The 25,280-nt window shown below is 38.3% G+C and overlaps 1 protein-coding gene across 1 annotated transcript; it reads right to left on the bottom strand.

Moving 5' to 3' along the window:
- Window positions 1–20,971: 20,971 nt before the first annotated feature.
- Window positions 20,972–22,933, bottom strand: LOC113326982 (beta-glucosidase 44-like). The gene has a single exon (XM_026574636.1). The coding sequence runs from the start codon at window positions 22,547–22,549 to the stop codon at window positions 21,176–21,178; it is 1,374 nt and encodes a 457-aa protein (XP_026430421.1). The 5' UTR covers window positions 22,550–22,933; the 3' UTR covers window positions 20,972–21,175.
- Between the last annotated feature and the right edge of the window lie 2,347 nt (window positions 22,934–25,280).

Genomic DNA, 25,280 nt, shown 5'->3' with positions numbered 1-25,280 from the left:
AATTGAAATCACAACCATTCAAGAGAAATCATAAATCAATTCAATTTTAGTGCAAAAAAGTCATATAAAGAACTAATAGAATTACCACAATGATGAAAAAGGGCTTCCTCCGTCGTCCCAGTGTTGGGTTTAGATCCTCATATCAAAAACAGGTCCAAAATAATAAATCATGGCTCAAAAGGTGTTTTTATCGAAGAGAATATATAAAACAGCAGATCTGCAACGGTGTATAGATGTTACAGAAGTCACCGTTACAGCTGGTGTTGCAATACTGAAGATATACGTTACTAATCAACTGTTACAGGTTCAGAAATTTAAGACCCTAAAATACGACTGTTCTGCACAACTTAATGTTCTCCAGCTTAGGGTTCTTGAGAACGACACTTTCTATATGCCGTCTGCAACTCTTCTTCTCTGCTGTTGCCGCAACTCCAGCTGCAGCGTGATTCTCTGCCTCTAAACCTACCCCCAAACTCTCTACCCCCTTACGGTACTCTAACCAACACCTTTTATACCAAACAGGACGATTAGTTCTCAAGGAAATCTCGTCTTTTCTTTTCCTCGAAGTCACGGAAATAACTCCCTGTTTTGTTCTTCTACGCGTCATTTTGTCAAATCCGACGTCCTAGAATCTCTTAAAGATAACATTAAATCAACATAGAGTAATCTTTCCTATTATTTTCACGTAACTTCCACAAATATGTCAAACATAAAACCCGTAGAAACTTTCTTCCCTGTTTTCTCCAAGTCGCGGAAATCTCCCTTTGTTTTCGATTCTAACACACCTACCCATCCTGTTTCAATAGATCAATCCCAAACCGAACCATATCTGTGAGAAAATCCGAGTTAATTCAGCCCAAATCTTTCCCAGAAGCTCAAACCCGAGAAAACTCATTCCACAATGTTGTCGAAACCAATTATCCAGCCCAATTTACACCATCAAATCTCTTATATTAGCTCTGTTTATCCCATTATTGTCCATCCAAACTATTTCCGTTGATTAAATCTCTTCAGAAATCCTTCCGAAATCCAACCCTAATCTCCCAGTTTAAGCTCAAAATTTCCCGCCAATTTCAAGACTCAAAAGGTAGGGGATGACCTCCCCTTATCCTGTTCCGATGTGCCAATAGTAGCTGGTGGTGAATAGTAAAGAGGTTGTCCCTTATCAACTGAGTGCCCCTTAGTAATTGTGGTGCCCCTTATTCAAATGAGGGGTTCCTTTAGTAATTTTCTCCCTCGAGCGCAAATACCACTTTTCGAGCCGAATTCTACGTAAAAGCTTATTTCTCCAAAAACACCTACAAAGACATAAAATAACCAAGTAAGTACCAAATCGAGCACTAACAATATATACAATTGAGATCAAAATAGACACATAAATGCGTCTATCAAATACCCCCAAACTTATTATTTGCTAGTCCTCGAGCAAATCAAATCTATAAAAATAAAATCCTAACTCACTGTCGCAGGCATCGTCGATTGCATTTAGCGTATGCAATAAGCCTTTAAACCCCTAGGTTTCCCTAGTGGCGGAGTGTTGTCTCCGTAGGGCTTACCAGAGGTACACCCACAAAACCTTTATACTCCAGACCCTAGCTATCTACACAGAACCTTGGAAGGCACTAAAGAATCTCCTTGGTTGGCATACTTATTGACTACAGGAGGAAGTACCCTGATGCGAAATTCCAATTGCTGTACACGAGTTCGCACTCAAGCATATTAAAATTCATATGAAGTGACAGAGCTCTACTCAGATAGTCGCACTATGGACATCAATATCCGGAGTCAAAACTAATCACATGGATAGATCAAGAAGATGGATATAGAAAAACATATATGTTTTTGATGTTTACTAGGTGAACGGTGTTTCTCATATCTGTCTGAAGGACTCCGCTAAAATGAACCTATCCTAATGGACTGAGATACTATTCTGACTAATATCAACATACTGGTATATACAAGGGTACCAGTGGTCGATAATCCTAACTCTAGGTCAACACAACTGACATATACAAGGGTTCCAGTGGTCGACTTTATTGAATTTATTCCAGTTGGTCTGATGGTCTGGTCTCAGTTTTTTTTTTTTTTTTTTTGTATCTCAATCACTCTAATTCACCCTAGCATTGGTATCAACTTGAATCGTGAGCCCCACCTAATTACTTAGAGAAACATAGTTTAAAAACAAAACAAACTAAAAACAGAAGTGAAAAGGACTCAACGAGATATGGTGAAACTATCATGTTATTTCTAACACCTGAGCTCTGTGCTTTTATGAATAGACTCTTTATATGTTTCCATCTAGTCAGATTGGTTCCTCAACTCCTACAACCAAAATGCTTCCATCCACTTAGATTGGTTAGTGCCATCCTTAATAGGCATAAATCTCTAGGCTCTGGAGTTTATTTATTGCAACGAAAAGGTAACAAAAAGTTCTACCCCACCCCCAAACTTAAATATAACATTGTCCTCAATGTTTCTAATTAACGTACCAAAAATATAAATAACATGAGGAAATAGTAAAGAGAGAAGTCGGAAAGATAGTACCTGGGTGAAGTGTAACCAAAAACCTACAAAAATATTATACAACATACAAAATCGCCTCGATGGTCAATCAAGGTAAACAGGGTCCTCCAGAGGGACCTCCTCAACATCACCTGTAGGAAAAGGCTCTAAAAAAGGCTTCAATCACTGACCGTTAACCTTCGAAGAACTACTACCATCTGGTGTCTCAATCTCAACAGCGCCATGAGGAAAAACAGTACGGACCACGAAAGGACCGGTCCACCGAGAGCGCAACTTCACGGGGAATAGATGCAAACGAGTGTCATACAGAAGAACTTTTTGACCTGGAGAAAATGACTTTCGTAAAATATTCCTATCATGCACAAGTTTCATTTTATTCTTATACTCCTTAGCACTATCGTATGCATCTCTACGAATCTCGTCCAACTCATTGAGCTGGAGCTTTCTTTGAGCTCCTGCCTTGTCAAGTGAAAAGTTTAAGTTCTTAATAGACCAATAGGCTCGATGATCTAACTCAACAGGCAGGTGACATGCCTTGCCAAACACCAAACGATAAGGTGACATTCCAATGGGTGTCTTAAAAGCAGTACGGTAAGCCCATAAGGCATCAGTAAGCCTCGACGACCAGTGTTTCCTGTTTGGATTAACTATTTTCTCTAGAATACGTTTAATTTCCCTATTGGAAACCTCTACCTAACCACTAGTCTGAGGGTTATATGGGGTTTCTACTTTATGGGTAATACCGTATTGTTTCATTAAAAGAGAAAAAGGTCTATTACAAAAGTGTGAACCTCCATCACTAATTATAGCTCGCGGAACACCAAAACGTGTAAGTATATTCTCTTTCAAAAACTGGACTACGACCCCGTGGTCATTCGTTTTACACGGAACCGCCTCAACCCACTTAGACACATAGTCTACATCGACAAGTATGTAAAGATAACCAAACGAAATAGGAAATGGACCCATAAAACCAATGCCCCACACATCAAAGACCTCAATCACTAAAATAGGGTTCAAAGGCATCATATTTCTACGGGAAATGGTTCCTAACTTCTGGCAACGCTCACAAGAAACACAATGACTATGGGAATCTTTAAACAACGAAGGCCTGTAAAATCCACACTGCAAAATCTTAGCAGCAGTCTTCTTAGCACTAAAATTACCCCCACATGCATGTTCACGACAAAAGGAGATAATACTAGACTGTTCACTCTCAGATACACATCGCCTAATGATCTGGTATGGACAATACTTAAAAAAAATAAGGATCATCCCAAAATAAATGCTTAACCTCGGCTAAAAACCTAGAACGATCTTGTTTACCCCAATGTTGAGGGGTTTGACTAGTAACAAGATAATTCACTGTATTTGCATACCAAGGTGATTGGGAAACAGAGAACAATTGTTCATCACGAAAGCTATCCCTTATAGGAAGGGAATCACTAGGGGAGTAACAACTAGCCTAGACAAGTGGTCTGCTACCACATTCTCTGCACCCTTTTTGTCTCTAATATCTGGACGAAATTCTTGTAACAAAAGGATCCATCTAATCAATCTAGGTTTGGTATCCTTCTTAGACAAAAGGTATTTCAAAGCAGCATGATCAGTATAGATTACGATCTTAGAACCTAATAAATAGGATCTAAACTTATCCAAGGCAAACACGATGGCTAGCAATTCCTTCTCGGTATTTGTATAGTTCATTTGGGCATCATTCAGAGTTTTGCTAGCATAGTAAATCACATGGAGTAATTTGTTTTCTCGCTGACCTAGCACAACGCCTATAGCATAATCTGAAGCATCACACATAATTTTAAAGGGTAGGTTCCAGTTAGGTGCCTGGACTATCGAGGCAGTAGTGAGTAAAGTTTTAAGATTCTCAAAATCCTCTAAACAAGCATCATCAAAGACAAACTTAACATCTTTTGCAAGCAAATTGCAAAGAGGTCTATAAATCAAGCTAAAATCCTTAATGAATCGACGGTAGAAACCTGCATGCTCTAAGAATGACCTAATATCTTTTACGGTTTTTGGGACCTGTAATGTCTTAATAAGGTCAACTTTGGCTTTGTCTACCTCTAAACCCTTTGAAGAAACGATGTGTCCTAAGACAATTCCTGATTCAACCATGAAATGACATTTTTCCCAATTAAGCACTAAATTCTTTTCCTTACACCTAGTCAACACTAATGTCAAATGATGCAAGCACTCATCAAAAGATGAACCAAACACTGAAAAATCATCCATAAAGACCTCTAAGAACCGTTCTACCATATCAGAAAATATGCTCATCATACAACGCTGAAAAGTTGCAGAGGCATTATATAGCCCAAAAGGCATGCGTCTATACGCAAAGGTACCAACGGGACAGGTAAAAGTGTTTTTCTCTTGGTCTTCTGGGGCAATAACGATCTGATTATAACCGGAGTAGCCATCTAAGAAGCAATAGTGACTATCTAAAAGGAAGGGGAGAGTGATCCTTCCTTGTGACCTTGTTCATTTTACTATAGTCAATACACACACGCCATCCCGTGGTCACTCGGGTTGGGATTAATTCATTATTATCATTCTGGACTACAGTGATACCTGATTTCTTGGGGACAACCTGAACAGGGCTGACCTACTTACTGTCTGAAATTGGGTAAATAATACCCGCATCTAACAACTTAAGCACCTCTTTTCGAACTACCTCTTCATGTTAGGGTGCAGTCGACGTTGCATCTCCCTAGAAGGTTTGGAGTCTTCCTCTAAATGAATCTGATGCATACACACAGTAGGACTAATACCCTTAATGTCTGCTATAGTCCACCCTAAAGCTTCCTTATTGTCTTGAAGTACATTTACTAGCCTACTTTCCTGATCACTATCCAAATCGGAAGATACAATCACAGATAAAGTCTCAGATGGGCCTAAAAACACATACTTTAGAGTATCGGGTAGTGGTTCGAACCTAGCTTTCCATCTATCAGTGTCTAACACAGGGATAGAATCTAATATAGCATTCACCTGTTCAATAGTGCTATCGTCGTTAAAATCTAAACCAAAATGGGATACACAACTTTCTAATGGGTCTTCAGACAAAATGTTTGGTAATGACTCCTGAACTAAGGCTTCTATCATGTTCACCTTTTCAAAACCTGTGTCATCTAGGTCATGAGGTTGCTTATTAACATTAAAAATGTTCATCTCCATAGTCATATTACCAAAAGATAAACTCATCACACAATTTCGACAGTTAATGATCGCATTAGACGTAGCTAAAAATGGGCGACCTAAAATCACAGGTATCTGGTTCTCTGGGTCAGGGACATGTTGGGTATCTAGGACCACGAAATCCACTGGATAAATAAACTTGTCGACCTCAATAAAAACATCCTCGATAACACCTCGAGGGATTTTAACAGACCTATCAGCTAACTGCAGTGTCATCTGAGTAGGTTTCGTTTCACCAAGTCCTAGCTGTAAGTATACATGGAATGGAAGTAAGTTCACACTGGCTCCTAAGTCAAGTAAATCTTTTTCTATCCGAAAGTTACCTATTGTGCAAGCAATGGTAGGAGAACCTGGGTCTTTGTACTTTGGAGTTGTGGAGTTATGAATAATTGAGCTTACGTGACTAGCTAAAAAGGCTTCCATATGGATGCTAAGTTTTCGCTTTCGCGTACACATATCCTTAAGGAACTTGGCATAAGCAGGAATTTGCCTAATTGCATCTAATAAAGTAAGGTTTATGGTAACTTTCTTAAAAACCTCCACTATGTCATTAAAATTTGATTCCTTCTTTGTTGGTATTAATAGATGAGGAAATAGGGCTCTAGGCATCACATTATCAGAAACTTTATCAGTCTCCTCAGCTACTGTTCCTGAGAGGTGAGATTCTGAGGGGTGAACTACAGTATGTTCACTATCGGGCATGGTTACCTTATTGTCTACAACTCTACCACTCCTAAGGGTTCTAACAACATTCAATTGATTCGATGGTTTTGCACCTAATTCATGAACTCCTCTAGGGTTGGGTTGTGTTTTACTAGGAAACTTACCTTTTTCTCTCAAAGAATCACTTATCAGACCAACCTGGGATTTTAACTCGGAAATAGCCTGACTATTTTCTTGTCCTATCCTGTTACTAGCTTGTAGACTCTGTTCTACGGATAACTGAAATTTTGCAGTTTGCTGAGTTAACAAGGCGAGAGATTCCTCTAAACTTAGGATTTTCTTATCTGACTGATTCTGAAACTGAGCTAGGCCTGAAGGATTCTTAGTATAGCCAAAACCTGGGGGAGCGTTAGAATTACTAAACTGACCTTGACTTTGGCCCTTAGACCATGAAAGGTTCGGATGGTTTCTCCAACCAGGATTATAGGTTTCTGAATATGGGTCAATATTTTGACGGTTATCAAATCTAGTGTTATTATAAAGAGCATTGGCTTGCTCTTCAATATTTTGGCCTTCCCAAAAAGGCTCCACTCTACCACTAGTCTGGCCCACTTCTAAAGATTCTAACCTTTTTGTTATAGCAACAATTTTTGCATCTGATTCATAGCCTCCTTCTACCCTATTAACGTTTCCTCTACTTAAAAGAATTGTTTTCTGGGGTGCCCTACTATTTTCCCATTGCTGGGTTTTTCGGCGATTTCATTAAAAAATTCCACCGCCGCATCAACAGTTTGGTTTTCAAATCCACTAGTGCATAGAGACTCAACCATGGTCGTTGTGGAATAATATAAACCCTCATAAAGGATCTGAACTAGCCTAACCTTTTCTAAACCATGATGAGGAGACTGGGATAATAAATCATTGAACCTTTCCAAATACCTATATAAAGATTCTCCCTCTTGTTGTGAAAATGTGCATATTTGCGTCCTAATATACGATGTTTTGTGCCTAGGGAAAAACTTATTGAAAAAGGCAGATGTAAGTTGTTCATGTGTTTCAATTGACTCGGAGTCCAAACTATATAGCCACGACTTGGCCTTATCTTTCAGGGAAAATGGGAATAACCTAAGTTTCAAAGCATCATCATCTAAGCCTCTAATTCTTAGAGTACTACAAATTTCCTCAAAATCCCTAACATGGTAATAAGGGTTTTCATTTTCTTTCCCTAAAAAGATTGGGAGCATCTGCAAGGTCCCAGGTTTCAGTTCATAGGGTGCCTCTGTTTCAGCTAACTTAACACACGAAGGACGAGTAGTCCTAGTTGGATTCAACAAAGCTTTCAAAGTTGCCATTTCTGGCGCTGTCGGAGCAACATGGATTCTCTCCTCAGTCAAAGGACGTTCAAAAACAGACTAATCAAAAGTAGGACTCTCTAGATTAAGGTAATCGAGACGCTTCAAACTACTAGGTTTGTCTTTAACAGATCTACCTAGTGCGTCTCTTTTACGTTCAGGCATACAATAAAATTTTCTAAATTGGAAGGGTAAGAAAACACAGATCAAGGCCGACTCAACCAAATCAAACCTATTGATTTCTAGCAAACAAAAAGCATGACGGCTCCACTTAGATTCTTTCTAGACCAGCTTCTAATCCTTCGAACGAGAATTCGTTACAATTTAAGCAAACCCCCTCTGGAATCAATCCGAATTAACGTAAGTTGAATAGAGGCGAGGGAAGCTCGGTGGAGCTTTGATACCCAAGGCATCACCGGTATTACAAGGCGGCGCAGTCACGCATTCAACTTACATAAACCGTCAAGAACTTCGAAGTATGCTTAAAAGAGTAACTAATATTTTTCGAATGACTTTCCTGTTAAGCTCGTTACCCTATCGGTCTCGTTCTAGTCAAAATTTTAGGCTTAGGTTCGCGTAGGTTACGTGTTCCTAAAGCGGGAAAGAAGAGAACGGTGATGAAATCCGAACCCTTATCTTGTATGGCCAGGCCTTTCCCTTTACTAGAAAAATAAATTTCCGTATTCAGTCCTCAACATATATGCATACGGAGGAGTCCAGTAACTCGCTGACAGGGGTTTCGCGAGTGTTTAGAATCTTACCTCCCGTTCCAGACGGGGGATGAATCGGTTGTAGTCGACTCGGGCCACTGACTCCGATGTATAGTGTACGAACCCAAGATGCAGACACAATATCGTAATTGTCCTCCTTCTCTGCAAACAGTTTATATTTAAAGTACCCTTCCGTAAGGTGATAAAAAAATAATGTCCCAAAGTCCAAAAAGTAAAGAAAAATTACAAAAATAATAAACCCTAGTACAGTTTTTTTTTCGAAAAGAAAATAAACAAACCCTAAACTAAAATTATCTAAAATAAAATTGTCTTCTTTTCTGTTCTTTTTGCTCTAATCTTTAGCTCCAAGTCTTTATGAAATCACCAAACTCTTTGGCTCAATTTTCTTTATGATCCCTGACCTGTAGACACAAGATAAATACCCAAAAACATAAAAAAGAACAAAAATAATAATAAATAAATAAATAAATCTGAAACCTTAAAAACAAGTCCGCGTCGGCGGCGCCAAAAATTGATGTGATTTGTAGATAGTGGTAAAAGTGTTCGTTTCTCGGACTTGTTGAGACTGATTTCAGATTTAAAAATAGAGAAAATATATACACAAAAAAAAGTTGTCACAATAACGAGAGGCACTGAGACTCGGGATTTCACCAATTTTCATACTCATGTGGTTCAAAAATCAATTCTACACAATTATAGCTCATATGATAAAGATAATTGACTCTTATTCTTTGCAAAAGTAGATTCCGAAAGTAATGACTGTAAATCTAAAGCATGAGACATCAAAACACTTAAGCTAAGCATGGCCCATCAATTGAAATCACAACCATTCAAGAGAAATCATAAATCAATTCAATTTTGGTACAAAAAAGTCATATAAAGAATTAATAGAATTACCACAATGGTGAAAAAGGGCTTCCTCCGTCGTCCCAGTGTCGGGTTTAGCTCCTCATATCAAAAACAGGTTCAAAATAATAAATCATGGATCAAAAGGTGTTTTTATTGAAGAGAATATATAAAACAACAGATCTGCAACGGTGTATATAGATGTTACAGAAGTCACTGTTACAGCTGGTGTTGCAATACTGAAGATATACATTACTAATCAACTGTTACATGTTCAGAAATTTAAGACCCTAAAATACGACTGTTCTGCACAGCTTAATATTCTTCAGCTTAGGGTTCTTGAGAACGACACTTTCTATATGCCGTCTGCAACTCTTCTTCTTCCTATTCTCTGCTGCTGCTGCAACTCCACCTGCAGCGTGATTTTCTGCCTCTAAACCTACCCCCAAACTCTCTACCCCCTTACGGTACTCTAACCAACACCTTTTATACCAAACAAGACGATTAGTTCTCAAGGAAATCTCGTCTTTTCTTTTCCTCGAAGTCACGGAAATAGCTCCCTGTTTTCTTCTTCTACGCGTCATTTTGTCAAATCCGACGTCCCAGAATCTCTTAAGGATGGCACTAAATCAACATAGAGTAATCTTTCCTATTATTTCCCGTAACTTCCACAAATATGTCAAACATAAATCCCGTAGAAACTTTCTTCCCTGTTTTCTCCAAGTCGCTGAAATCTCCCTTTGTTTTCGATTCTAACACACCTACCCATCCTGTTTCAATAGATCAATCCCAAACCGAACCATATCTGTGAGAAAATCCAAGTTAATTCAGCCCAAATCTTTCCCAGAAGCTCAAACCCGAGAAAACTCATTCCACAGTGTTGTCGAGACCAACTATCAGCCCAATTTACACCATCAAATCTCTTATATTAGCTCTGTTTATCCCATTATTGTCCATCCAAACTATTTCCGTTGATTAAATCTCTTCAGAAATCCCTTCGAAATCCAACCCTAATCTGCCAGTTTAAGCTCAAACTTTCCCGCCAATTTCAAGACTCAAAAGGTAGGGGATGACCTCTCCTTATCTTGTTCCGATGTGCCAATAGTAGCTGGTGGTGAATAGTAAAGAGGGTGGCCCTTATCAAATGAGTGCCCCTTAGTAATTGAGGTGCCCTTTATTCGAATGAGGGGTGCCTTTAGTAATTTTCTCCCACGAGCGCAAATACCACTTTTCGAGCCGAATTCTACGTAAAAGCTTATTTCTCCAAAAACACCTACAAAGACATAAAATAACCTAATAAGTACCAAATCGAGTACTAACAATATATACAATTGAGATCAAGATAGACACAGAAATGCGTCTATCAACCGTTTAAGTGTTTTCTCTTGTATTCAATTAGACTCACATACTCCTATTTGCTTGAGTAAGAACTGAGTCGAGAAAGAGAGATATAACTCTTTGATATACTTTTTATAGATTGAGTCTTGTTGATTCTCTAGAAAGTATATTGGAGTTGGTCCATACAGATTGCTAAAAGAAATATTGGGTTTGGTTGTTAGACCCCCCTTTTTCACCATTTCTCCATACTGGATTTAAGTTGGCACGGTTCAAAGTGGACATAAACATTATATACACGTTGTATTTATTGTTGAAGCTCTTCGAATCCCGTGTCTTTTGATTGTGATTTTTCTTTTCTCGTTTATTATTCTTGCTTGTGCCCAGATTATTTAGTGCAGTATATTTTGATATCTCGTATATTCCACGGTTTGTCAAAATTATAATATAATTGTGTGCACTAGTTCCTCTAGAATTCCCTGAGAAATTACCACCACCCTTAATCATGTCGAAACGGAGATAATAGATCCTCAAGAAAGGAAGCCTACCAATAATCAATCAGCCCAATGACAACAAGAAGTGTAAGTTTTTCACTTGTTTATGATCGTTTCATGGTCACTAAGTTTTCTTAAAGATTTGGATATTTATTGCTCGTCGCCACATATAGTCCACTGCTTCTTAGTGGGAATATGTGGATAAATTTTTGATGGAGGCGTTTTTTGATGGGGACATTAAGGACAAATCAGATGTTGACATGTGTTGTTTTCAATTAATTGTTTCCAATTAATTATGTTTCCAAAAATAGAAAAGAAATGTATTTTTGGAAAGGATATTGGTTACCTTAATTGATTATACTTTATCTTTAATATTTTTGGAAACAGAATATGTTGAAACAATTATTAAGGAAGACACATGTCAACATATGATTTGTCCCCAATGTCCCCATTATAAAAAACCCCATCAAAAAATTATTCCTAGCCTGTCTTCTTCGATGTCGTTGATGCATTTTGTCCAAATATGGGAAACGGAGTAATTGTTCTTAGTTATTTGGTACCAATGTGAAAGGGTACTGAGGTGTATGATGTCACAATAATAAATAAAGAATCATTTGCTGATTTGATTTGTATAAAAAAGTTTGAATGGGAGTTGTAAACACATGAATTTGACCAAAGCCGAAGACACGAATGGAGGCTTCGGGTATTGGCCGAAGTCACTACTGGCAGAGCCGAGATCACCATAGGCAAGGAAACAGTGTAAGAAGGGTGCTCCGAAGACGGATCGCCCCAAAGAAGATAATTGATGGGTGCCTAAATAACCCCAGCTGAAATAGGACATGTGTACGACTAATAATACAAGTCTTACTAGAAAAGATATTAGAGTACACGTGTACGACACTGGAATGTCAGGTTTTTCCTATATATAGCAGGGAACTCTTCCAGAGAAAGGCAGAGTTCTCCAGATAATTGTATTGTGTATTAGAATTAGTCTCCTCATTACCCTATATAATTTAAGGGTGTTTACATTTGGAGACTTCACTGGGGACTATTCCTCGGCACCAATACAATTCTAATAGAGTCCTCAGCCACAGGTAATTTAAAGGCCACAGGATCGGAACCTCTCGCTAAAGAGGCAGGGGGACCAATGGAAACACCGGGCGCCAATGAAGCATCGAATCAACGAACAAATCATGAATTTGGAATCATATATGTCGGGGGATATACCTAGACACGTTGAGGAGACCAAACAAGTACAAGTCGGGGAAGATAGGTCAAATATGTACTCCTTTCAAGATGCCTGATGCCAGAAGAGCAAGTACTGCTGCTACATTCAAAGCTGCAAAACACCCTCATGCCCTTGCAATGGGGCGAAAAGAGGAAATAGGGTCAGAAAAGAGGGTCCAAGAAAGTTTACATGGCGTCTTAAGTTGGGCATTTCAAAAGCACGGGTTCCAGTACTTCCAGTACTAACCGAGTGTGTTGAAGAATAAACCAAGATACTATTAACAATGCTTGTTGTTGATACAGTAGTATGGATGGATCAACTACGAGAGTTGACAGAATTTGGTTGGATCAACTGGTACAGTTGATACGATGTGAATGGATCAACAAGTATTGTTGATCCGGTGGTATGGTATTTAGAAATTTACTTTGGTGGAAATATTACCAGTTTTAAGAGTTTGTTTACGTGAGAGTTTTCTAGAAGAGTCTTTGTTAGAGTTTGATTATGTTAGGAAAGTGTTTATTACCTGAGAATCAAGTTTGTTAATCATATAAATAGGCTGTTGGGCCATGAGTCGAAATACGTTAATTAAGATAGTTGTTTGAGTTAATCTTTGTGTTATGTTTTTCATTAGGTCTTTGATATGAGATTTATATGATTAAAAATGATGCTGAAGTCATTATTTCAAGAACAAACAACACCAACAACATTAGTTTGTGATAACAAGTCTACAATTTTATTAACTTAGAATCTTGTACTTCATGGAAGGAGTAAGCACATTGATATTAAGTTTCATTAAATCAGAGAGATTGTAAGCATTAAGGAGATAGCTGTGGAGTTTGTTGAGAGTGAAGAACAAGTGGCTGATATTTTCACCAAGTACTTGATTGGAAAATTGGGAATGATTAATAAAGAGCATCTTGGTTCAAGAGAGGATGTTGAAGAATAAACCAAGATACTATGAAGAAGACAGAAGGGATCAACAAGCGTTGTTGATACAGTAGTATGGATCAACTATGAGAGTTGACAAAATTTGGTTGGATCAACAAGTATTGTTGATCCGGTAGTACGGTATTTAGAAGTTTACTTGGGTTGCAAGTATTACCAGTTTTAAGAGTTTGTTTACGTGAGAGTTTTCTAGAAGAGCCTTTGTTTAGAAAAGTGTTTATTACTGTTGGGTGCAATAATCAAAAACAAAGAAAAATCAAATAAGCAAAAGTTATTGATACTTAGCTCCTTTATACTGGAATTGATCGATTGACGAAACGAACGAGCTTCTCATATCTCCACAACAGCAACAATGCAAAACTTTGGAAAAACAGAGTGAGTCACGTGTTCAACACGTTGCCCTTAAGACATTAGCGCCCGGCTACACTCAAGAGTGATGCTATAGCCCTCACAGGACGGATATCTCCAGGATAAAACACCCTACTACATCTACTACTAGCATATGTAGTAGATGCTCAACTTGAGCTTGGCAACTCCGAAAAAATCGTTAAGGAAAATCGCGAACTCTTAAGAAACACTATAAAATATTTTCCCTTAGGGGTCCCTCTAAAATATAGAGCAACCCCTTTCCCATGATTTTACAAAAGTAGTGAATTTCTTTATATAATGGAATAAAACAATTTAAGAAGAGGAATTCCCCGATGTGGGACTAAAAAGCTTATATAGTCTCTTAAAACAACTAAAAAGTGGAAACTCCACAATGTGGGACTAATAAGTTTTTCATTCACAAACAAAACAATAAATTAATTTTATTTAGTTAAACACATTAAAATAATAATTAATAAATATTGTTCCAACAATCCCCCGCATGAATGAAAACCTCAATAAAACATGAAAAACACAGATAGATCTTGGTAAATAACACCCAACCTCCGATCCAAACAGACTGATGGAAGTGTGTGTGAAATCATACTAGTCATTTCTACGTCCTCTCCCTCACACAAAATGTGTTGACCCCAGGGTCATACTATGGATTGCATAAATCATAATAGTATTGAGAGCTTTCATCTTTAGTTCTCACATGGTGAGACTATAGGTTCTTTCACCAAAGTGAAAAAGCATGAACTAGTGAACCCTTAGTGACCTTTAGGTCCTAAGTTCCAGTAATACCAAAACCATCAAAATGAAAATCACATAAAAAACGCAGGAAATACCATTTTAGGCAGAGGTGTCCATGAGGTCTTGAACCTTTGCTTAGTGAGATATTACCAGAATTACTTGCTAGAGACAGTGAACTATGTCTTGAACTGCTAGCATTTGATGTAATTCGTGATAACAACCACGGGTGATATCTCCAAGATTGCTGCCAAGCTCGTGCCGTTTTGTCCGTTTTGGCCCTGGACGTATCCTGTTTCTCAGAATGCTCTAGAGAATCAGCTCATATTCTCACAGGAAGCGACCCACTTCCTCATTCAGATAGGTGAGTTTCCATAAAGAGTGTTACTGCTACACCCCACTTCACTTCAATCTTAAATTGAAACTATAGAACTCATTAAGACTTATTAAAAAGTCATCCTCCACATGCAGTCACACTATCACGTCTACACCATAGGGAAGGGACAGAGAATGAAAATCTCTGATAGTGTTTACCTTTACCCACCACAAATTAGTTGTCTCATTCGAAACCTTGATCATGGGATCTCCAGTCAGCAAGGTTGAGTATCCTTCATGGCAAGTTTAATATATGAGCTTAAGCCCCAACCCCCTCGATGCATTTTTAACTATCTCTTTGTACAAACCTTTCGTCAAAGATTGCGCGATATTCTCCTTGGACTTTATCCAATCAATGGAAATAACGCCGATTGAGATTAGTTATTTCTTAGCTTTAACTATTATAGCTTGGCTAACACAATGTATAGATATAGCTGGCACAGGCCTATGCCAAAGAGGAATGTCTTCTAAAAAGCATCTTAGGCACTCGGCCCCCTCTCATGCTTTATCTAACGCAATACTCTCAGATTCCATAATGAATTGAGCGATATGTTTGTTTGGAAATCTTCCAACAACAAACCCACATGTTAGAGTGAAACCATATCCACTCGTAGACTTAGACTCCTCTGAGTCAACTATCCAGTTTGCATCATAAAGTCCCAAGGACAACAAGATACCTTTCATAAATCAAAAGAGTATTTTAGGTACCATAATACTCTACTCAGTGCATCTGAATTCTCTTGCTCTGGACTACAATTATATCCACTTAACTTACTCACAATATAGGCAATGTCTGGACTCTTACAGTTCATTAAATTCATCAGACATCCTATAACTTTTGAGTATTCAAGTTAAGATACTCCACTACCCTTATTTTTCTTGAGACTACAAGAATAATCGTACGAAGTACAAGCAGGTTTACAATCAGACTGATTGTATCTCTTAAGCACAACTCAACATAATGAGAACGACTAAGACTTATAAATGTTTGATTATCTTCTAATCCTCATCCCTAAGATTACATCAAAAGGGCCCAAGTCTTTCAAGTCAATGTTCTCATTCAGTGCATGTTTTTAGTGGAATTGATCACATCTATGTTTGTATCAAGCATATCATCAACATACAAGCATACAATTACACAGACATCCTTAACAAGTTACTTGTAACATACTTGTCAGATTCATTAATTTAAATCCACTATCCATTATCACATGATTAAATTTTCCATGTCACTGTTTACGTGCTTATTTGAAAACCATACAAAGATTTTTCAAATTACAAACTTTGTATTCACAACCTTTCACTACAAAGTCTTCAGGTTGATCTATGTAAATTTCTTTACCTAATTCACGGTTTTAGAAAAAGCTGTCTTAACATCCATCTGATGTATCTCTACGTTCTTTATGGCAGCAATAACAATTAGTATCTCAACGGAAGTAATTTCCGTCACAATTGAATTAGAATCAAGGAAATCTACACCTTCTTTTAGTTTATAGCCTTTAGCTACCAACTTAGCTTAATATTTTTCCACAGTTTCATCTACCTATCGTTTCCTCTTAAAGACTCATTTACATCCCATGGTCTTACAACCTGGAGGTAAACTAGCAAGCTCCCAAGTCTGGTTCCAACGGACTGAGTCCATTTCACTAAATGAAGCTTCTTACCAGAATGGGGTTTCAGTAGATATCAAGGCTTCTTTACAAGTCTGTGGCTCAGACTAAGCTAGGCATGTTATGAAGTCGGTTTCATAAGAAGTCTCAAGTCTAATTATTTTACTTCTCTTAGGCTCAACATCAACTTCATCTTCCTTTAAAAAAGTTCTGACTATTTGAAATAAATCTAGGGGATCAACAACACATCTCTAATGAGGTACAGGTTTAGAATAAACATGTTCAAAGAACTCAGCATCCCTAGATTCCGTAATAATATTCACACCAATGTCAGAAAAAATCAGAACACACAACCAAAAATCTATTTGTAGAAGTATACTCAATATACCCTATACGAAAACACAATCAACATTTTTGGTTTCAATCTAGTTCTTTTAGGAAGAGGAATTACAATCTTAGTCAAACGCCCCCCACTTTGACACATTCATAAGAAGGTCATCTACCGTTCCATAAACCATATGGAGTTTCATCTGATTCTTAAAAGGGTACTTTATTCAGGATATACTAGTTAAGAGGACTGCCTCCCCCCACAAGGCCGCAGGTAATCCTGAACTAATCAACATGGAAATTATCATCTCCTTAAGGATACGGTTGTTATGTTCAAGGCTTCTAATTGGTTTCCAACTTCAAGTTTATACATCTTAAGGCTTCTAAGGCGTCATCCTTATCCTAAGCAAGTATACAAGATAGTACCTCGTACAATCATCTACGGAAGTTATAACCATCTTTTACCACAGTGGTTTTGGGTTGAACTCATGTCAACTAGGCCTAACTGAATTAATTCTAAAGGCTTAGAATTACTCTGAACATTTGTGCTAAAAGATTTTATAGCATATTTTGATTCTTCACAGATTTCACTTTTGTGTTCAAAATCCAAACTAAATTTGGGTACGAAGCCTATGCTAGCCAGTTAAGCATTGACTTATAAGTTTACGGTTCCAAGTCTACCACGTAAAACAATCAATCACACAAAGATATCACAAGAATCAACTACGTTCACATCATCAGTTTTTCCGTTAAGCTTATATAGACCCAAAGTCCTATAACTCTTGCTTAAAAAATCACTGCCTAGTTACAACAAGTTTTCCAGATTCAATTAAGATCTTAAATATTTTTCCATCTACAACAGAACAAGATACAAGATTTTCGCATATGCTCGGAACATGAAAACTTCATTCAATGTGAGAATATTACAGATATGAGCTTCTGCTCGACCTTTTCCTTTTATGCAACCTCTATTGCATATGAGTTACTCAATAAGAGTTTCTCGACATCCCCTATCCTATGATAGGAGGTGAACAGGTCTCTGTTTCAACAAACATTCTTGGTGGCTCCAGAGTCCACCTACTGGTCTCTCACATTGGTTATTAAAATAACTTCCGACATCATGCCACCAAACTCGTTCTAGTTTGTTTCAACTAAATTAGCATTAACTTTCTACTTATTAAGGTTTTTATGTTGTCTACAATTTACTGCCGCGCGTGGCCAGGAATTTTACAAACATAACACTCACCCTTAACTAAAGTAATTCCGGATTCAGGTTTACGAAATATACCTTTATCATGAAGACCATGCTTAGAGTTGCGTTCGATGTTCTCACCTTTGCCATCTTTGGAAGATTTGTTTCCAACCACATGCGGCTATTAGCCATGTCCCTCGGAGATGACACCTTTATTCACAAATCACAATTCCAAATCAGAAAGTAAAATGAGTTTTGAAGATAACATCTATATATACAAACTTCGTTTGAATCAGCGTTTCAAAAAACTCATGGTTACCCCACAAAAATTAATTTAGTTAACAACAATTTTCTGCTCGTCAGAATTTTTCAGAAACGTTTTTCTGTTTTGTAAAATATCAAAAAATACTTTTACAACTCCAAAAATTCTGAAATTTTACGCGGGTAACTATCAGGATGTCTACTACGTTGTGTCAAAAGGGTTCATCGAAATTCCTTCTAGATTAAAAGATAAAATTGAAACTCTACAGCTGACCAGAAATTCGTTTTTGTTTTTCACTCCACAATTAACATCCATGATTCACAAACCAATCAATCGTTTTCGATTATTACAAATACTAATGTCTTAAGATTGTTGGGTGCAATAATCAAAAACAAAGAAAAATCAAATAAGCAAAAGTTATTGATACTTAGCTCCTTTATAATGGAAGTTGCTTTGACGAAACGAACAAGCTCCCTCCCAACAGCAACAAGGCAAAACTTTGGAAAATAGAGTGAGTCACGTGTTCAACACGCTGTCCTTAAGACATTAGCGCCCGGCTACACTCAAGAGTGATGCTATAGCCCTCACAGGACGGATATCTCCAGGATAAAACACCCTAATACACCTACTACTAGCATATGTAGTAGATGCTCAACTTGAGCTTGGCAACTCCGAAAAAACCGTTAAGGAAAATCGCGAATGCTTAAAAACCTATAAAATATTTTCCCTTAGGGGTCCCTCTAAAATATAGAGCAACCCCTTTCCCATAGATTTTACAAAAGTAGTGAATTTCTTTATATAATGGAATAAACAATTTAAGAAGAGGAATTCCCCGATGTGGGACTAAAAAGCTTATATAGTCTCTTAAAACAACTAAAAAGTGGAAACTCCACAATGTGGGACTAATAAGTTTTTCATTCACAAACAAAACAATAAATTTATTTTATTTAGTTAAACACATTAAAATAATAATTAATAAATATTGTTCCAACAATTACTTGAGAGTCAAGTTTGTTAATCATGTAAATAGGCTGTTGAGCCATGAGTCGAAATACATTAATTAAGAGAGTTGTTTGAGTTAATCTTTGTGTTAAGTTTTTCATTAAATCTTTGATATCGGATTTTTTACAGAGTACTACAATTCTCTGCTATTGCAGTATCATCAGGATTTTCTTCTTCAACAACAATTGCCCCGCCATTTCGTCCACATCACCCTCCTAATTGCACAAACACACAATCTACATCTCATCTTCACCATTACCCACTATCGTCAAACAGCCGTCACTATTTCTTTTACAGAAATTAAATTCCACTGATCAACCAATGACCACTACCCCAAGAAATTACCCAATCTCTTCAGGTCTTACTGAATCAAATGAAGGCTGTTCAATTCCTTGTTTAATTCATCAAGTTCTTGCTTGTTTTCACTATATTTAATAGGGATATAGCTTCATCATTGAATACCTAAAGACAACTTAATTAATCCTATCATCTATCAACTGTCAACTATCTAGTATCTACTATTATACTGTATTGCAAGTATAGTTTGTGTATCAAAAAAAAAGTGGGGTTTGCTGATGTCATTTCACTATTGCAAGTACAACGAGAAAGTCTTTGGCGGAAGATACAAAGGACCTGAGTTTGAAACTCCTGAGTACCAAGTGTTTTTTTTTTTTAATTCCACATCCATTTTAGATATTTAAAAATCAGTGCCCATCTTTCTGTCACCCCAAATGATTCAACACTCAAGACTAAAAGGCCAATTTTGTCTTGACAAACTTGAGGGCTCTAATTTGTTAATTTTGTCTCAACAAAAAGGTCAGGGAATGCAATTAGTTTCTATTTGAGTCATTAATGAAAAGGCCCAAAAGGGTTTAAATAAGGAGACGTTTGTCTGATTGAACAAGAGAATGAAAATCAGTTGGAGTTCTCAGTTTGTATTATTAAAAAGTAATTAAGATATGAAACTAGCTATTGCTGTGTGTGTAAATTTAATTACCTTGTTTTCGTAGGTTTCCCAATATGCATCATAGCCGAAGCTGCAATGCATGTGGTTTGATAATAGTTATGCTTGAATATGCACCAAACTTGAGTCACCTCCGCCAAACCTGCCCTTGAGCAGAGGCAGCTAGTTCATAACCACAACTGCAGCTACCAACTGCCTCAACAATATGCCTCAATAGATAACTGACAAGTTGAAAAGAGATTTTTATTAGTAACGCATGAATTTATATTGAAATGTCTTGTCATTTTATATCTCTTTAGCAAATGCGAAGACCGACGAGTCTCATTAATGGAGATTTTGTTGTGTTTAGGTATCCAGGTAACATGGTTTTTGATGTTTTGGTATTTGATAGTAGTAATTGTTAAAAAAATGAAGCACCACCACCACCCATGGATCACGTCGAAACCGAGAAGAAGAAGAATTCTAAGAAAAAAGACGGTATCACTGTAGTACAGTGGTAAAGTCACCGAGTGATGATACCAGTGATCTTAGTTCGAAACTCGACAGCACCAAATTCTTTACCGATAAAAGAAAAAATTATAAGAGAAAAAGAAGCTTGCAGATAATCAATCTGCAGTACGTACCATGACTACAAGAAGAGTAAGCTTTTCACTTGTTTATGATTGTTATAGATCTAATATGGAAAATTTGCCTTGTTTTTTGCTTTGAGATGATTCATATGCCAATCACTTTGTATTATGGTTAGGCTGTTCTATGAAATTAATATGTTTGATCTATTGTCACAATTGTATCCACAAATAGGACATGTGCCCTCTTAAGTACACACAGATCAGATAGAAGGCTATGTGTAAACCCAAGAGTAGTTCCTGCCTTTTATTGAAAAAGCAAAAAAAAAGTACAGAAGGAAAATAGGCACTTAGCTAGTGCAGAGAAGGAGGAAGGTAGTGAAGCCATTCAAAACACACAACACAAAGGAAAGATTAAAAAAGAAACTCTAGGCAGCATCAAACATTACTTGATGCTTCTTTCGACTAAGTAGTGTTTTGAACCAATAAGCCGACATCTTAGGATACCTTTTTAGGTTGTTGTAGTCGACATACACGATACCAAACCTTGATGTGTAACCTGATTTCCATTCGAAGTTGTCGAGCAATGACCATGCGAAGTAGCCTGTAATGTTGGCTCCTTGGTCAATTGCTTTCTTGAGTTGAATCAAATACGTCTTGTAAAAATTTATTCTTCTGGTGTCGTGTAATGCCTTAGGAAGAGTAACATTACCCGGATCGTCCACGCCGTTCTCCGAAAGAAATACATTCGGGTTTCCATAATTCTCCTTAACATAGGTCATGATTTTATATATACCCCAGGGTACTTCGTAAAGCCAAAAGGAGTTTTCCCGTTGTCCAATTGGTACTCCTTTACGACTATAAGCAAATCTAACCTGCGTTTCTAATACATAGCCTCTGACCTGGTTCTTCTTTAAAGGCTGATTATACACGTAATAGGTAGTGTATTGATTAATTCCTAAGTAATCGATTGAGCCTTTCACCATGTTAGTTTCTGACTTTGTGAACTTTGGGAGTCTCGATGTGACAATCCTCTGCATTGATTTTGGGTACTCGCCGTATACAATTGGGTGAAGAAACCATCCAAGATGGAAGTCTGTTGCTCTCTGAGCAGCTTGGTGATCGGCTTTTGACTTTGTAAGAGGTTCATACCATGTAATATCCAAGAGAATTCCTATCCGTCCTTTTTGTTTTGCCTGATACTTTTGGCGGTACCTCTGAACTGCAGCAGCATGAGACAGTATGAGATGATGTGCGACAATGTACGGTTCAGTCGAAGAATCCCCTTCTGTGCAGTTTCCAAATGGCTTAGAACACCTCGCCGGAGCAAATAATCCATTGTCGTAACCCAAGGAAGCAATTACTCTTGGTTCATTGAACGTCATCCAATTTTTCACTCTATCACCGAACGTCTTAAAACAGAAATCAGCATAGTCCGCATAATCTTTCACAACATTGTGGCTTAATAACCCTTTATACTTCTTCTCAAGTGCATAAGGAAGATCGTAGTGATACAAATTTGCGTACGGAGTGATGCCTTGCTTGAGCATGTAGTCGATCAACTGGTTGTAATAAGCAACACCTTTCCAATTCACCTTCCCAGTTCCATCTGGAAAGATCCTAGACCATGAGATGGAGAAACGGTAAGCGTCGAAGTTGAGATGCTTCATGATATCTACATCTTCTTTGTAACGGTGATACTGATCCACAGCGACATCTGCTGTAGCATTGTTTGCAATGTTACCAGGAATTGCAACAAAGACATCCCAAATACTCGGTCCTCTACCATCTTTCTTTGCCATTCCTTCAACTTGGTAAGCTGAAGTTGCGGTTCCAAAAACAAAATTCTTTGGAAAACTCTCCCTACTTAACCCTCCTGTGTCAAACCGGACGCTTTCCGGCAAAACACCGGATCCTTCTTCTGATGATGCATGCGTGACACTCAATAGAATCAGTAGAAAAAGAAATGAATGTAATCTTACCCATCAAGGGGATGATAAACTCCTCCTCCTCACCATCACCAATTGTATTCACCTCAATAACAAGTAGATTTGACAAAGGAGAAGATAAAACTGAACTAGTTTGCTTGTGTGAGGAAGATATGAGATGTGTGATAGAAAGATCGATCAATCAGTAGTTTTACAGTAAAGAGATAAGGTTCATCTAAAAGGAAAAGAAAAAGAAAAAAGAGACAAGAATGGTCCATGATGCCAAAAACGTCAGTTATCTTCTTCTTTTCTTTGGTCCAATAGCATTTTTTTCGGTTGGTCGTGTAATAGTAATTCACGTTCCAGTCTACTCTCTAGATCACATTATGAAACCCCATTAGACTTTAGTGCACTGTAATGATATCAATATATCAAGACAATGATGTGGGGTGGGGGGTGGGGTATAAAATATTCTGAAAAATAAAACTCCTTCACGTACAAGCTCGTAGCTGCTAGGTGCGGTCCAAATTCTAAATCTCTTGTCAAGCAAGTCATAAAGCTGAACTGCCAAACCAAACCAAACCAAAACCAAAACTCTTTTCTGGTAGTAAGTCCCAGGTCGACCAGGAATATTATCTCGTAAATACCGTATCCCCAAGGATGCGACGAAGTTTTTACACCGGCTGTCTGCTGGCCGAGACGCAACTTACCCGAAGGTAAGAATAATCCTTAACACCTTCCATGTCTTGTTTGTTTTCGGCACAGGAGGTAGTGGGATTACGCATTCGCGACCATGTAGGTGATAAGGTCACGTACTCCGTGGCCCGGCTGCAAGGCTACGGGGTGATTATTCCCTTTCACGATCCTGCGAGCTGCAGATCTACAGAGGGATGTCCCTTTTCACAATTCTGCCACGACGGTTTATTTGTTCGCGGTTTGCACAGTCCTACTAAGAGAAAAAGCTTGAAACGAATAATCAAAGGTAAAGAAGGCTCTAGTCACACACCTCATGTACATACCTCTTTCACGTGGATCACTGTCCTCCACGCTGTTCTGCGAGCGCCAACTCTCTCTCCAAGCCTCGATCTTTTACGTCCCGCTTAATCAGTTCATCCCAGGTTAATTTAGGCCGTCCTCGTTTCTTCATTATCCCTTCGGCTCGTCCGATGCGTCCTACTCGTACCAGGGCCTTAGGTGGTCTCCATTGGAGATGCCCGAACCAGCGCAGCCGGTGTTGCGTGAGTATTATATTCATCGATGCTACCCCAAGCTTCCCATGAATAACATCATTTCAAATCTTATCGTGTCTTGTAAACCCACAAGCTCATCTTAACATCATCATTTCCATCACATGTATCCTTAAGATGTGTGGGTTTTTTGTCGCCCAGCACTCCTCCCTGTACAGAAGTGCGGGACGAATTGCTGTCTTGTAGAACTTTCCCTTCAGTTTAGTCGGTACCTTAAGGTCACAGAGGACTCCCGTTGCAAGTCTCCATTTGTCCCATCCTGAGTTAATTCTGTGTCGGATGTCCTCGTAAATGTATCCGTTTCTCTGGATCATAGATCCCAGACAATGGAAGGACTCTTTATTTGGTACGATCTGTCCATCTAACATCAGTTCCCCCTCGTCCGTTCCTGTTTCGTCGAAGTCGCACTTCAGGTACTCAGTCTTGGTTCTGATGAGTCTGAATCCTTTCGATTCCAGTGTCCGTCTCCACCACTCCAGCTTGTGTTCTACATCTTGTTTTGATTCCCCAATGAGGGCGACATCATCCGCAAAGAGCATACACCAAGGTATTTCCCCTTGTATGTCCTTCGTGACTTGGTCCAGAACCAACGCAAATAAGTACGGTCTCAAGGCCGAATCTTGGTGTAGTCCAATCTTGATTGGAAAGTCGTCCGAGACACCGTCACACGTCTGGACCCCTGTGACAGCTCCCTCGTACATATCCTTAATGAGTGATATATATTTAAGTGGTACCCTTTTCTGTTCGAGTTCCCACCACATTACCTCTCGAGGGACTCTGTCATAAGCCTTCTCGAGGTCAACGAATACTATGTGTATATTTGGCATTCGCTCCCGATAGCGCTCCATTAGTTGTCTAACCAGAAAGATCGTTTCTGTAGTTGATCTCCCCGGCATAAACCCAAATTGATTGTTGGTGACGCTAGTTTTCCCTCGTAGCCGCCGATCGATGATGCGTTCCCACAGTTTCATCGCGTGGATCATAAGTTTGATGCCCCTGTATTTGGAACAGTTTTGTATGTCCCCCTTGTTCTTAAAGATCGGAACAATGACGCTTCTTCTCCACTCATGAGGCATCCTGTTCGACCGACAAATACTATTGAAGAGTTTGGTCAACCAAGTATTGTATCATCTTCGTCTCTTCGCCACTTAAACTAAGAGAACAAAAAGGAATCATTAAACACGTGTAGGGCCGAGAAGCATCAAAAATTGACGGTCGGATTTTCTGAGATTCGGCTGTTTAATGGTGGAATCTGTGCTTCAATGGTCATATTCAACTTCCAGTTCTATATAAACCAGATTTGAAGAGAAAAATATTTGCACCTCTCCGTAAATTTCGCTATCTCTGAAGTGCAACCA

The sequence above is a fragment of the Papaver somniferum genome, unplaced genomic scaffold, assembly GCF_003573695.1.
Source record: "Papaver somniferum cultivar HN1 unplaced genomic scaffold, ASM357369v1 unplaced-scaffold_10, whole genome shotgun sequence".
NCBI classification, from domain to species: domain Eukaryota; kingdom Viridiplantae; phylum Streptophyta; class Magnoliopsida; order Ranunculales; family Papaveraceae; genus Papaver; species Papaver somniferum.
This window is presented reverse-complemented; position numbering and strand designations above follow the sequence as displayed.